Consider the following 13,775-nt stretch of genomic DNA (forward strand, 5'->3'; position numbering starts at 1 on the left):
TAAGGCCATGGGTGGGGCAGGTCTTCTGGAAGATGACTATCCTTGGACTCCATTCTGGGAGTTAATGATTCTGCAGGTCCTGCGTACTGCGTTGCTCTTCTTGAGGGAGGGCCTAATGGTTATTTCCCGCTTTGGATTCGTTTAGTGGACTGATTCCGTTCTCGCCATTGGATACTTTCAAATTAACGAACAAATCAAAAAACCGAAATGCGTCTTGGATGTAACGAGTAACGAAACGCTGTATAGAAATGTAGTGAAGTAGAAAGTACAGATATTTACTGTAAAATGTAGTGGAGTAAAAGTAGAAAGTATCCATTATTAAATCTACTTAAGTAAAGTACAGATACACGAAAATTGTACTTAACTTCGTTACTTCCCACCACTGGCTTCTACATCAGGAGGGAATAGTGGAAATGAAATGGAATGGATGATATCTAGGTCAGCAAGAATGAAAAGAGCACTTAGGAAGAGACAAGAAAGGGCAAGAAGTTGGTCGGAAGAAAGTGAAGCAAGAGAAGAAGCTAACAAAAAGACAAAAACAAACGACAGGGCGAGGTCAGGAGAACAGAATGACTTTAATAGAGAAATGGAATTTAAAGTCATAATGGAATTCAAGCAAGAAGGAGGATTCATCCACCCGATAAAGTTGACCAGAGCAATAGAGGAAGAAATAGGAAAACTTAAAACGGCTAGAATCATGAACAACAGAAGAGTGCTAATATATGCTAGCAGTGAAACACAACAACAAAAGATAATCAGAATGAAAAACTTGATGGGGGAAAGAATTAAAACATATATTCCAGGGTCTTTAGCAAGACTGAGAGGAGTAATATATAATTTAATATATAAAGTGTAAATATATATAAAGTAATATATAAATATAATAAATTACAAAAATATTTTGGAAAAATGTCAAAAATGCATGTCAACATTAGACATGAATATAACCATGAAAGAAATTAAAACAGTACTTAAAGGGACAGGATACTCAGCTCCAGGAGAGGATCAACTATGCTATGCTATGTTTCGACAGATTCCAGAAATAACATTGAAATTAATATTACGATTATTTAATAAAATATGGAATGAAGGTTTAATACCAAATAGCTGGAAAAGGGCAATAATACTTCCGTTTAATAAACCAGGGAAAGATCCTACTAATCCAAATAACTATAGACCAATAGCTTTAACCTCTCATTTAAGTAAATGGATGGAGAAAATAATAGTCAGTAGATTAGGATACGTTCTTGAGCATAAGAAACTAATAGATGGATACCAGTGCGGCTTTAGAACAGGGAGATCAACAATGGATGCTCTAACCAGAGCATCCATACTCCATGAAGGAGGTAATGATTATAGTATTTTTTGATAAAGAAAAAGCACGATTCACTGTGGAGAGAAGGACTACTTATAAAAATCAATCAGATGGGAATTAATGGAAAGATGTATAATTGGATAGCAATTTTCTTGCTGGATAGAAAAATAAGAGTGAAAATTGGGAACGATCATTCAAAAGAATTTAATGTGGAAAATGGGATACCTCAAGGTAGTGCAATTAATCCAATTTTATTTAATATAATGATTAATGACATTTTTTCTGATACTGATAAAAGTATAAACTCTGCATTGTATGCAGATGATGGGGTCATATGGATGAGGGGGAAAATGTAAAACATGTAGTGGAAAAAATTTAAAAAGTGGAAAAATGGTTGTATGAATGGGGTTTTAAATGATCAGCAAGCAAGTCTTGTTTTATGGTTGTTACAAATAAAAGAAATATCGATACAGGAACAATAACATTATACGGACAGCCTTTAGAAAGGGTTAAAGAATTTAAATATCTAGGATTATGGTTGGATAGTTCTTATACATGGAAAACACATATAGAAAACTTAGAAACTAAATGTAAGAAAGTTATAAATTTACTAAAGGTTGTGGCTGGAAATAACGGGTGCAGATAGAGAGGTATACATATATAGGGCTCTTATGAGATCAATAATTGATTATGGCAGTTTTATATATGGAGCAGCAGCTAAAACAACACTACAAAAGATGGATAGACTACAGAGTAGGGCTTTACGTATATGTACAGGAGTGGTGAAAACGACACCTATTAATGCTCTTTTAATAGAGACTGGAGAGACTTCGCTGGAAATGAGAAGAATAAAATTAGCTTTAGTATATTGGATAAAAATTAAAACTAATGAACAAGAGAATGTAACATCAATTATATTAAAAAACTGTTGGGAATATACAAAGTTCCAGAGTAATTGTTTTGGATGGATAATAAGTAAATTGACCAACATGTATGGATTAGAGGAAAAGAAAATAGCTCAGTTTAATCCAATTAGTGCCATTCCTCCTGAGGTTAATGTAGACATGAGACTTCTTAAAATGAAAAACGACTGGAATTTAAAAGAAATAGAGGTAAAGTTTGATGTATATTTAAGAAAATCATATTATAACTACCTCAAAATTTATTCAGATGGTTCTAAAAATCTCAAAGGATGTGTGGGAATAGGAATAAATATACCAGAGTTTGAAATCCACATCTCCAAAAGACTATCAGATCACCTATCTGTTTTCACAGCAGAAATTATGGCAGTTATATTAAGCTTACAGTGGGTAGAGGAGGTTCGACCAGACAGGATGGTGATATGCACAGATTCTAAAGCAGTATTAGAAAGCATTCAGGGAGAAGGAAATAATAGGAAAGATTTAGTATTAGAAACTCTGCATAGTTTATTTAGAATATATAGAGGTGGCATTGATGTTTGGTTCTACTGGGTACCAGCTCATGAAGGGGTTAAAGGAAATGAAAAAGCAGATAAATTAGCAAAAAGGGCAGTAGAAATGACAATAACGATTATAATTCCTTTTGGGAAAGGGGAAGGGAAATTATGTATTAAAAATAAAGAAATAGAAGAATGGCAAAATAGGTGGAATAAAGATAAGAAAGGGAGAAGATTATATAAAGTACAATAGTCAGTATTAATTAGAAATATTAATGAGAGAAACAGAAGGGAATAAATAATTATGACCAGATTAAGAGTAGGCCACACCTATTTAAATGACACCTTACATTTATTAGGGAAGAAAAGTAATGATAAATGTGAAGGATGTGGTGAGAAAGAAAATGTATAAGATATATTAATGAACTGTAGAATATATGAATCTGAAAGGGAGAATTTGAAAAGAATGGTTGAAAGGACAGGTCAAGAATGGAGTCTTAAAGGAATATTAGGAAATGAAGGAAACATAATGGATATTTATAAATTAAGGAAAGCATTATTTATTTTTCTTAAAAATACAAGATTAATAAATAGAATTTAATAGATGTAAAGAAATGTTACACACTCGTGTACAGTAGGTGGCGGTATGCACCTCAAAGTTGCTTGCAATCTGCCATTATAGAGGAAGAAGAAGAATAAGTAGTACAACATAGGGGATGAATGATAGTTAGAACACCTGTTGGCTGTGGTGTGTAGGATTTTAACTCATGACCACAAACGACGTGATTCTTGGACCAGAAAGAGAGTCTGTCCTTAAGATCCATATGAACGGATTTGTAGTGCACACTTGCTGATATCTCGGTTACATGCGACACCTACCAATCTTTAATATATTCACATGCACGCTGGAGTTACTTTATTATGTTTCTTCTGTTTTTCTAAGACTCACTTCTTTCTACAGAGGGACAATAGAGAAACCAGCAACATTTCTGTATGGTTTGGAGCATGTAACAGCTCTGACAGAGGTGGTCACTCTCTCTATACTTTTATAGAGAGAGTGGTAAGAATCATTGGGACTGAGCATCCTTCATCCTTGACAACGGTGGCAGTCGCTGCCTGTCCAAGGCTCGGATAAATACAAAAGACCCCTTGCACCCTCAACTGGCCCACTGGGAAAAGATTCAGAAGCGTTAAATGCAGAACAACCAGATTCCACATCAACTTCATCCCTCATGCCATAGGACTAGTAAATTGCCATTAATTTAATATTTTATTGTTTATATTCATATTGATTATTTTATCGTTACTTATTCATTTTATTATTATTGGAGCCTTGCAACGAAATTTCTTTCAATATGTACAGTACAGACCAAAAATTTGGACAGACCTACTCATTCAATGAGTTTCCTTTATTTTCATGACTATTGACATTGTAGATTCACACTGAAGGCATCAAAACTATGAATTAACACATTTGGAAATATGTACTAAACACAAAAGTGTAAAACAACTGAAAATACACCTTATATTCTAGTTTCTTCAAAGTAGCAACCTTTGCTGTGATTACTGCTTTGCACACACACATTCTCTTGATGAGTTTCAAGAGGTCGTCACCTGAAATGGTTTTCACTTCACAGGTGTGCCCTGTCAAGTTAATAAGTGGGATTTCTTGCCTTATAAATGGGGTTGGGACCATCAGTTGTGTTGTGCAGAAGTCTGGTGGACACACAGCTGATAGTCTACTGAATAGAGTGTTAGAATTTGTATTATGGCAAGACAAAATCAACGAAGTAAAGAAAAACGAGTGGCCATCATTACTTAAAGAAATGAAGGTCAGTCAGTCCGAAAAATTGGGAAAACTTTGAAAGTGTCCCCAAGTGCAGTCGCAAAAACCATCAAGCGCTACAAAGAAACTGGCTCACATGAGGAACGCCCCAGGAAAGGAAGACCAAGAGTCACCTCTGCTGCGGAGGATAAGTTCATCCGAGTCACCAGCCTCAGGAATCGCAGGTTAACAGCAGCTCAGATTAGAGACCAGGTCAATGCCACACGGAGATTTAGCAGCAGACACATCTCTGCAACAATTGTTAAGAGGAGACTGTGTGAATCAGGCCTTCATAGTAGAATAGCTGCTAGTGCTAGGAAACCACTGCTAAGGACAGGCAACAAGCAGAAGAGACTTGTTTGGGCTAAAGAACACAAGGAATGGACATTAGACCAGTGGAAATCTGTGCTTTGGTCTGATGAGTCCAAATTTGAGATCTTTGGTTCCAACCACCGTGTCTTTGTGCGACGCAGAAAAGGTGAACGGATAGAATCTACATTCCTGATTCCCACTGTGAAGCATGGAGGAGGAGGTGTGATGGTGTGGGGGTGCTTTGCTGGTGACACTGTTAGGGATTTATTCAAAATTGAAGGCATACTGAACCATCATGTCTACCACAAGCATCTTCCAGCGGCATGCTATTCCATCCGGTTTGCGTTTAGTTAGACCATCATTTATTTTTCAACAGGACAATGACCCCAAACAAACCTCCAGGCTGTGTAAGGGCTATTTGGCCATGAAGGAGAGTGATAGGGTGCTGCGCCAGATGACCTGGCCTCCACAGTCACCGGACCTGAATCCAATCGAGATGGTTTGGGGTGAGCTGGAACGCAGAGTGAAGGCAAAAGGGCCAACAAGTGCTAAGCATCTCTGGGAACTCCTTCAAGACTGTTGGAAGACCATTTAAGGTGACGACCTCTTGAAGCTCATCAAGAGAATGCCAAGAGTGCGAAGCAGTAATCAAAGCAAAAGGTGGCTACTTTGAAGAACCTAGAATATAAGACATATTTTCAGTTGTTTCACACCTTTTTGTTAAGTATATAATTCCACATGTGTTAATTCATAGTTTTGATGCCTTCAGTGTGAATCTACAATTTTTATAGTCATGAAGATGAAGCAAACTCCTTGAATGAAAAGGTGTGTCCAAACTTTTGGTCTGTACTGTACATATATGTACACAACCTTGACTACATGCCAAACACCTTTGATTTCCCACACACTCCAACACCAGACAAAAGAAGAAAGTTCTTGGATGAGTTCAAAATGACAATCACAGAGACCACCATTAAAAACTGCTGTGGTTGATGAATCAGTCATTCATCTGTCGATTTACTCAGTGTGATGCAACACATAAACATCAATGCTTTGCATTTACAAACCAAAACAGTCAAGAACAGACCTTGATAGAAAAATGACACAAGTTCAATAGAAGTTCTTTGCAGGTTGACAGCTTTTTTCCTGGCATGTCCCATATGGTATTATAGGTCAGACGTCCCACATTCATGCTCATTACACTTACCCTAACAATGTTAAAAAGGGCAGTAGAAATCTACTTCTAGAAAACTAACCGTATATATAGAAGATTGCTTTCAGTATACTTGTATAAAGTGCTTTCTAAAAGTAAAAGTTGCAGTTTTAGTACAAGTAAACTTACAGTACACTTCAAAGTATACTTTCATAAGCTTAAAGTGGGTCAAATATTCTCTAGAAAGTACACATGCTAACATACTGCTAGTACACTTGGGGAAATATAACTTGCTCTAGTTGGGTATATAATGACATGTACTTCTTTTTGGAAAGGGAACCCACAGCTGTCAACATCTGCAAAAACGCAAAATATTTTTAAAATATTTTTTTATAATATTTAATAATATAATATAAAATAATATTAACATTAAATTATGCTTTTAATACATATTACAATGTTTAGTGTGAACTGGAAGTTAGACTTGTTCAAATATATGACTTACTTCAAATATATTTCTGTAAAAACAGTTCCTTGAGAAGCATGTTTGTTGAACATAACACACCCTATTCCAGATGTGATGTAACATCAAGTTTTTCTTTAAATCAAGTTTACATACTCCCAACTCTTATAAAAATTACAGTTTCACTGCAATTTTTATTTGTACATTAATAAAACTGACCCTGTTGGATAAAATATGCATTTAGGGATCCATAATTAAGAGCCATTTAAACATTTTAGCTACTTTATCCAAAAACATTAATCGCATTTTGGTCAGCGTTTTAGTTTTGTCATGTGATTTAGTTTTGTCATGTTGAAACCGGAACTACATGTGTGTTCGCCTGGTGATGCATTCAAGTTTTCTCGGAAGTCTTAGTTGAACGCTGGGAAATTGCTAATTCCTGAAAGCAATGCCATGCCACTAACGTCCAACAACTTTATCGACATTATATGGGTATACTGAATTACTGAATTCGGAAATTCTTGTATCGACTTTAAAGGTCGATTTCAACTTCATGGCGCATTCTAATTCCTTTTCCAACTGTTAACTCGGTAATCCAATTTACGAGCATGAAAGGAACCCACCAAATGAGTCCAGGAAGTGACTACTGTTTATGACCTACTGATTGACATCCACTTTATCGCGCGTTTTATTAATCGTTAGAGGGGTTTTAGTTTGTGCTTACGCTGTGTCCTCGTCGATTTGAAACAAATTCTAGTTACAGTCACAACGAGGCAGCAAATGTTGATAAAGAAGAGAAGCCATTGGTGCTTGATAGCTTCAGGTATGGTGTCATTAATCCTGTTCATGACGCTGCTGTACAGCGGCAGCAGCGGCGGCGGGCTGCGCCGGAGCAGCTCCAGCCTGAGACACGACTACCAGCTGATGGGCAGACCGCTATACAAACTGGACCTGGGCTGGCCCAAGAACCCGGAGATCTTCACCGGAGAGGTGTTCTGTGTGGCTGTCAACCAGGATGCGGCGGTGGTGTACGTAGCACAGAGAGGTACACACCTTAGTTAATGTGACACTGTTTTGTGTGTTGTGTGCGCAAACTAAAGATTTATCAGCAGCAAATGCCACAAAGGTGATTATCGTGGGGCTAATCTACTAATCTGGAAATATATTGCCATCATTTCCCCCCCAAAAAAATGTTATTTAGCTGGTGACAGGTGTTAATGTTTTGTTTAGTTGATATCAGTGTAAAGATTGATGAGATCAGATTTATCAACTGAGTATGCCAAAATTAACTAAACGGGGAAAATGCAGCCGTCTTTTGCAGAACATTGCTCTGTTCCACCTATTTGTTTATTTACCAGTGATGACAGCAAGAGTGAAAAGAAAACATATTTGCGGGGGTTGAAAACCTCACTGTTTAGTTATCATATTGAGATGGTCTCACCAATTCTATCCAGAGGCTTTCAAACTCAGCAAACAGCCTGCAGTGCAGATTGTTAGTTTTCAGGAATGTGCTTCTACAAGGGCCAGAAAAATAGATGCCCCACAAGCCTGAGAAGATAGATCAGCAAAACATCCAGATTCTTTCAAATTGGGAACAAGGAACATTCTGAGATGTTGAAAAAAATAGAATTTGTTGTCTTCTTTGACTGAAGTAACTCCGATGATTCTGTGTGATGCACCAAAAACAGCAATAGCCACTTTTTGAAATGTTCTTTATTGGTTCTTAGCTGCACCATTTTTAGACTTTTTTTATTTTTATTTTAGACTTGTTTCTGGTTATCTGAGTCAGTGTTGACTTTTACTTTTCTCCAGGAGCTAATGTCCCCAAGGTGCTGGTCTTCACCACAGAAGGAGAGTTTCTCATGTCATGGAACACAACCACTCTGGAGATGCCTCATGGGATGTTTTTAGTAGATGCATCCTCCAAAGATCCCACCATTTGGATCACTGATGTTGGGGACGGTCCATATGGCCATTCCATCAAACAGTACTCCCCATCAGGAAAGCTTTTGCAGGTAAATGCTCCTTTTAGATTTTTCTTTAATGCCAGAAACAGGATCTTAACACAGAAACATTCTCTATCACTCACCATTGTTTTATAATCTTTTCTTGCATGTGTCAGGTGCTTGGGACTCCAGGTAAAGCAGGTTCTGGGTTGGACCCTCTGCAGTTTGACCAGCCAGCTGAGATTTTTGTCCATGAATCGGGGGAAATGTATATTGTGGACGGTGATGGAGGCATGAACAACCGCCTCATCAAGCTCTCTAAAGACCAGAAAGTGTTGTGGATGCATGCAGAGAAAGGACAAGGCCTGGCTCAGTTCTACATTCCTCACAGCGTGACAGTGGATAGTGCCCAGAGAGTGTGGGTGGCCGACAGGGGCAACAAAAGGATCCAGGTGTTTAACTCCATCACAGGGGACTGGCTGGGCACATGGGGCAGCTGCTTCACAGAGGACGCACCCTACTCTGTTCGCCTAACTCCAGACAAAAAATATTTTGTTGTTGTACAGCTAAACACCAATCAGATTACCCTGCTGGATGCACCACCTGTCGGGTTAATTGGTCAGTGCAAAGTGGCAAGCGTCATCCAGCTGGCGGAAGATGTGAAGCCCCACCTGGTTGACCTGGATCTAAAGGCCGGAGCTTTGTATGTGGCAGAGATCGGAGCTCAACAGGCTCAGAAGTTCACTCCCTTTAGTCTGGGTGGAAGTTTGCTTTGAATGCATGCTGAATTAAAACTGAAATATTGAATTGGAAGAGCTCAGATGTAACTAAGATTCCAGTTTTAAAATGTGCCAGGATGTAAGTAAGATTTCTAATTATGTTTTAGAAAGTAAAGAAAAAAATCAAATCCTCTCAAGGATAATATTAGATGTCCTATATATCGTCTGGTAAATCTTTCTCTTAAGAAATCTCGTCGTGAACTGAAAGTTTACCAATTGTTTGAATGGCCTTTATTGTTTCTGCTGTTTAGTGCGTTTATGTGCCATGTCCCAGCCAGGTTGCACTGCTTGAATACATCAAAATCTGTTGACACTTGAAGCCGTTTGTGCTTCATGCTGACTCAGTTTGTACTTTACAAGATTTAACCTGACACATTTATTCTCAGTGACGTGACCCATGTTTCAACTTTATAATGGGAATTGTTTTGCACTTTTTTTCTATGAGTCAGAGTTGATTCTGATGGAGTGCTTGTAATTTACATGTAAAAGTAATCATACCGTAAGTAAGCTTTTTAAGTGGTGAAAGTGAAAAGAATTGTTGATATTTCTCTGTGGTTCAAGGCTGAATCAACTGTCTGAAAGAATAAGATGGGTTTGGAATTCAGGCTCTGGTTTAGTATAGTTGTTCTGTTGAAATTAGGGTATAAAGACTTGATCCTCTTTGTTTAAATTATTTTTTGTGTGGTTATCAAGTTTTTTTTATTCTTTTGTTTGTCATTAAAATCAGGGATATTAATGATGGATACATTGTAAAAGTATAATTGTTCAGTTCTTTTGGCTTTAGTATTTAGAAATGAGTTTCTATGAAATTATTGTGAATTATAGTTCCCTTGGCTGTGGTCGAAAAATGTCATATGACTCCTAACTTATTGAAAATGAGGAGAAGTGAGGACGGTGGAAGCTAAACACTTGTGACACCATCTGTAGCTGGCGTTAGCTATTTAAACATCTCAGTCTGTTTTCATTTTAAACTGCTTGTAAGTTTAAACAATGTAGACAAGGGATCCATTACCCCTTGTCTACATTGGGGTAATGTAGACAAGGGGTCTACATTACCCCAATGTAATGGGGTAATGCGATTGGTGGTCTGTCAGTTGCTGACAGACCCTCCGCTTTGCCCCCGCTTTGCCATCACTTGCTGCAGAGGATCACGTTACATTGCTTAGAAGGAGTTCCACTCTCAGCATGGATTTGTACTTGTGTCTTTAATTACTTCAGCAAAGCTCACCGTTTTTTTTTAACCAAATTCTGTAGCTTTCAGTGTACTTCTAAATCTGCTCCTTAGTCGCATCTTTTCGTTTTATAGAACCTCATTTAAGTATTGAGGTTAAAACCTGTGTCTTATTTAGATGTTTTGTTAAGATTTTTTTTAAAATATTGTCCTAAAACCTGAATTTCCTTCAATGTTGAGTGTTTTTATTTTGAAAACCATTACATATATCACTATGTAATAAACAAAATTAAGGCAGAATGTAAAAGCAGTGTATGAGAACTCAAGTCTACATTATTTGTTTGGAAACCTCCCTTTTTCAGAGTCTTACATTGCTGCTAAAGAATTCAAACTACTTTATATTGTTGCTTCAGTTAATTGAATATTCCGCCTAACAACCCATCAAAACAAGTCATACACCTGACTGATTGTGCTGCCATCACTTTAACTTCCACCTTTGGGAATTTTGACAGCAGTCATAAACATTTTCTAAGTATTCTTATTTCAATAACTTGAAATAGCATTACAACCCTTAGACTGATGGAGAGCAACAGCTACTGAAAGAATGTGATTTTTTATCTATTGTGTGGTCCAGACTTGTTTGCACCACAACATCAAACTGATAAAAGTCCTGCTGTTCTGGAGGTGGACACATACTCTGATGTTGATGAGTTATAAATACATTTGATTAGCCTGGCCGCTACTTCTTTTTTTAATTATTGTATAAGTGTAGTTTCTCCTGCAGTCTGTAAAAAAACAGTTCTGTTTTTCTCACTATTTTGATTAGTTAAAAATAAATGAGTACACACGCACACACACACACACACACACACACACACACACACACACACACACACACACACACACACACACCTTGAACTTCTATTGATCTGAGGACTTTGTATTGATTTTTTTTCATTTACCAGACACTTATCCTAACCATTTACCAGTAACTTTCTAACTTTAGACAAAATCTAATTTACACAAGAGGGCACTGTGGTACCAGATTCAAGGTGAGCAGTGGGTGACCGCTCTTTTTTTTTTCTTGTAGATCCTGGACTTTTTAAATATAAATTTAAAACATTGTCCTTCAAACGGCTTTTAATAGAGCTGTGATGCTCTGACACTCGCACACATTTTGTAGGCACTCTTTATTTCGTTGCATGTTTTCAAAATGATTTTTTTATGCTGTTGTTTTCTTCTTTGTGTGTTTGATTATTTCTGTTTTAATTTTACTGACCTTGTTCATCAGTCGGATGTTGCAAAGCGCTATATAAATAAACTGATGGATTTATAATATCCTAATATTCAGAGAAACTGAATTTCGGAGTTTTAATTGGCTCCAAGTCAAAGCAATCAAAGTTAACAGAAATAAACAAACAAAACATGTCAAGGCGCCACTGTGTATGTAACGAATCTATCTATAATAATAATAATAATAATAATAATAATAATAATTAATAATAATATAAGTCGACAGTATGGAGAATTACACAGGACTTTGTAATATCAATGAAATATTACATTGCTTCCACAAGGTGGCGCTAAGCTCATAAATTAGTAATTTCTCCCCTCGTGAACAGTATACTTACTACCTTTGTTCTTTAAAATATTTACGGAGTTCAAAAGGTGTCTTTATTGTCAATATGTGATTTAAAAAAAATAAACATAGTTGAAAACATATCTTATATTAAAGCCAAACATATTTAGTTGAACTGAGATCACATGTAAGTGGAATTTGTAAAATTGTTTCCTTTAAAATCTGAGTATATATTACATGTAAGCTTCGCCCATCCATCTCCCCAAAGTAGGTACACAATTATTTACACCGTATCGTATTATTCAATGTTAGTTTTACAGACTAACACTGTAAAACTGGCACATTCACAAGCAAAGCAAATTTTCTTTTATTTTCTAAAATATTTTAAATATGCATTTTAACACTATTTGTTTTACAAGCCTGTTAAAACAAAATGAATGTACCATGTTCAGATGGAGTGTAAATCACTTATTAATTTTTTTGATCTTACAGTTTACACAATAAAACTATTATTTAGTTCTAACATAATTTATTGCTGATTAGTAGAATATTTGTTAATGAAATTACATAATGTCTGTTTTTAATGCCAGGACTGTTAAATAAAGAAACAAATTCAGCTTGACGGTGTGGAACAGGAAGGGCCTGGAAGGGAGAGTAAGCTTATATTATCATAATTATTGTAAGTCTTTATGCATTACAGTAAAGCAGAACATTTAATAACTTCAGTCAAAGGAACCTTTGGAAATTATTGTTTTCATAACAACTTTATTTTCCACACTATAGATATATTTTATTAATGTTATTACAGGAGAGTTTAGGAAATGAAAGGGAATTACTTAGTACCAACCTTATTAACTTGCATTCTTAAGAAAACATAAAAAAACTTTAAAATGAATGTAGCACTCACCTGTTTGCTCTATCTTACTTATCACAGGGTTAATGCCTATATATCTCAGTGGTGAATTGATGAGAGACGGTACATATTCAGTAAGTAGTTCATTACAGGGCAACACGCACACATGCACACACACACACACACGGACACACGCATACATGCACCACGCACACACACACACACACACACACACACACACACACACACACACACACACACACACACACACACACACACACACACAAATTTTATTCCCTGCAAAAAGCTTTTCCTTATGAAAGTATTTGTTGTTAAATACAACATAGCAGACGGGTCAGTAATAGGGCTTTAAAATTTTGTTTTAGCTGCAAACTAATTCCACTTCAACCAAATTTTAGGCCAACCCCAAAACAAGCTAAGAAAACTGATTAAAGGTTTTACTGAAAGACAAATCACCATCTGAATCAACCGAAGGGTGTTTCTGCTCATTGTGTTGCATCAGTGTCTTTATGTGAGATGCCTTTTATTTTTTTAACTGTTTTAAATTTCTTCTAAAAATGTTTTCAGTAAATTTTCTTCTCAACTGTTTACTTGATATGAAATTAAAACTGATTTTTAACTTAGACTCGAGTAATTTGAAAATGTGTTTCAACTTTGAAAATGAAAAAATAAAACGAAATGCTTCTATTGCCTACTACACAGTATTGCAGCTGCAGGCATTTTATTTGCAGCAGAAAGTTTCTGGGTTTGAGTACTTTGGTTTCCATCCTCAGCCCAAGAACATTCATGTTATGTTAACTGACCTCTCTAAAAATCTCTTCGGAGTAATATGAGCATGCATGGTTGTTTGATTGCGCGCGTGTGTGCGTGCGCGCGGGTGTGTGAGTGTGCGTGTGTAGATGCGTGTGTGTGTGTGTGTGTGTGCGTGTGTGTGTGTGTGT

The 13,775-nt window shown here is 36.6% G+C and overlaps 1 protein-coding gene across 1 annotated transcript; it reads left to right on the plus strand.

Annotated features, from left to right (window-relative positions):
* The first annotated feature begins 6,980 nt into the window (after nucleotides 1–6,980).
* On the plus strand, nucleotides 6,981–13,457 carry LOC103482202 (NHL repeat-containing protein 3). The gene is made up of 3 exons (XM_008438219.3): nucleotides 6,981–7,530; nucleotides 8,298–8,500; nucleotides 8,608–13,457. Exons 1-3 carry the CDS (start codon nucleotides 7,266–7,268, stop codon nucleotides 9,205–9,207), a joined length of 1,068 nt encoding a protein of 355 aa, XP_008436441.1. The 5' UTR covers nucleotides 6,981–7,265; the 3' UTR covers nucleotides 9,208–13,457.
* The last annotated feature ends 318 nt before the right edge of the window (nucleotides 13,458–13,775 follow it).

This window comes from Poecilia reticulata, chromosome 19 (genome assembly GCF_904066995.2).
Source record: "Poecilia reticulata chromosome 19, P_reticulata-male-v2, whole genome shotgun sequence".
NCBI classification, from domain to species: domain Eukaryota; kingdom Metazoa; phylum Chordata; class Actinopteri; order Cyprinodontiformes; family Poeciliidae; genus Poecilia; species Poecilia reticulata.

Bases quoted from the DNA above. Each gene is read 5' to 3' on its own strand.
- LOC103482202 (XM_008438219.3), top strand. From the start codon at position 7,266: ATGTTGATAAAGAAGAGAAGCCATTGGTGCTTGATAGCTTCAGGTATG. The intron at 7,531-8,297 runs GTACACACCTTA...ACTTTTCTCCAG, and splicing joins GGTGTACGTAGCACAGAGAG to GAGCTAATGTCCCCAAGGTG. The intron at 8,501-8,607 runs GTAAATGCTCCT...TGCATGTGTCAG, and splicing joins CATCAGGAAAGCTTTTGCAG to GTGCTTGGGACTCCAGGTAA.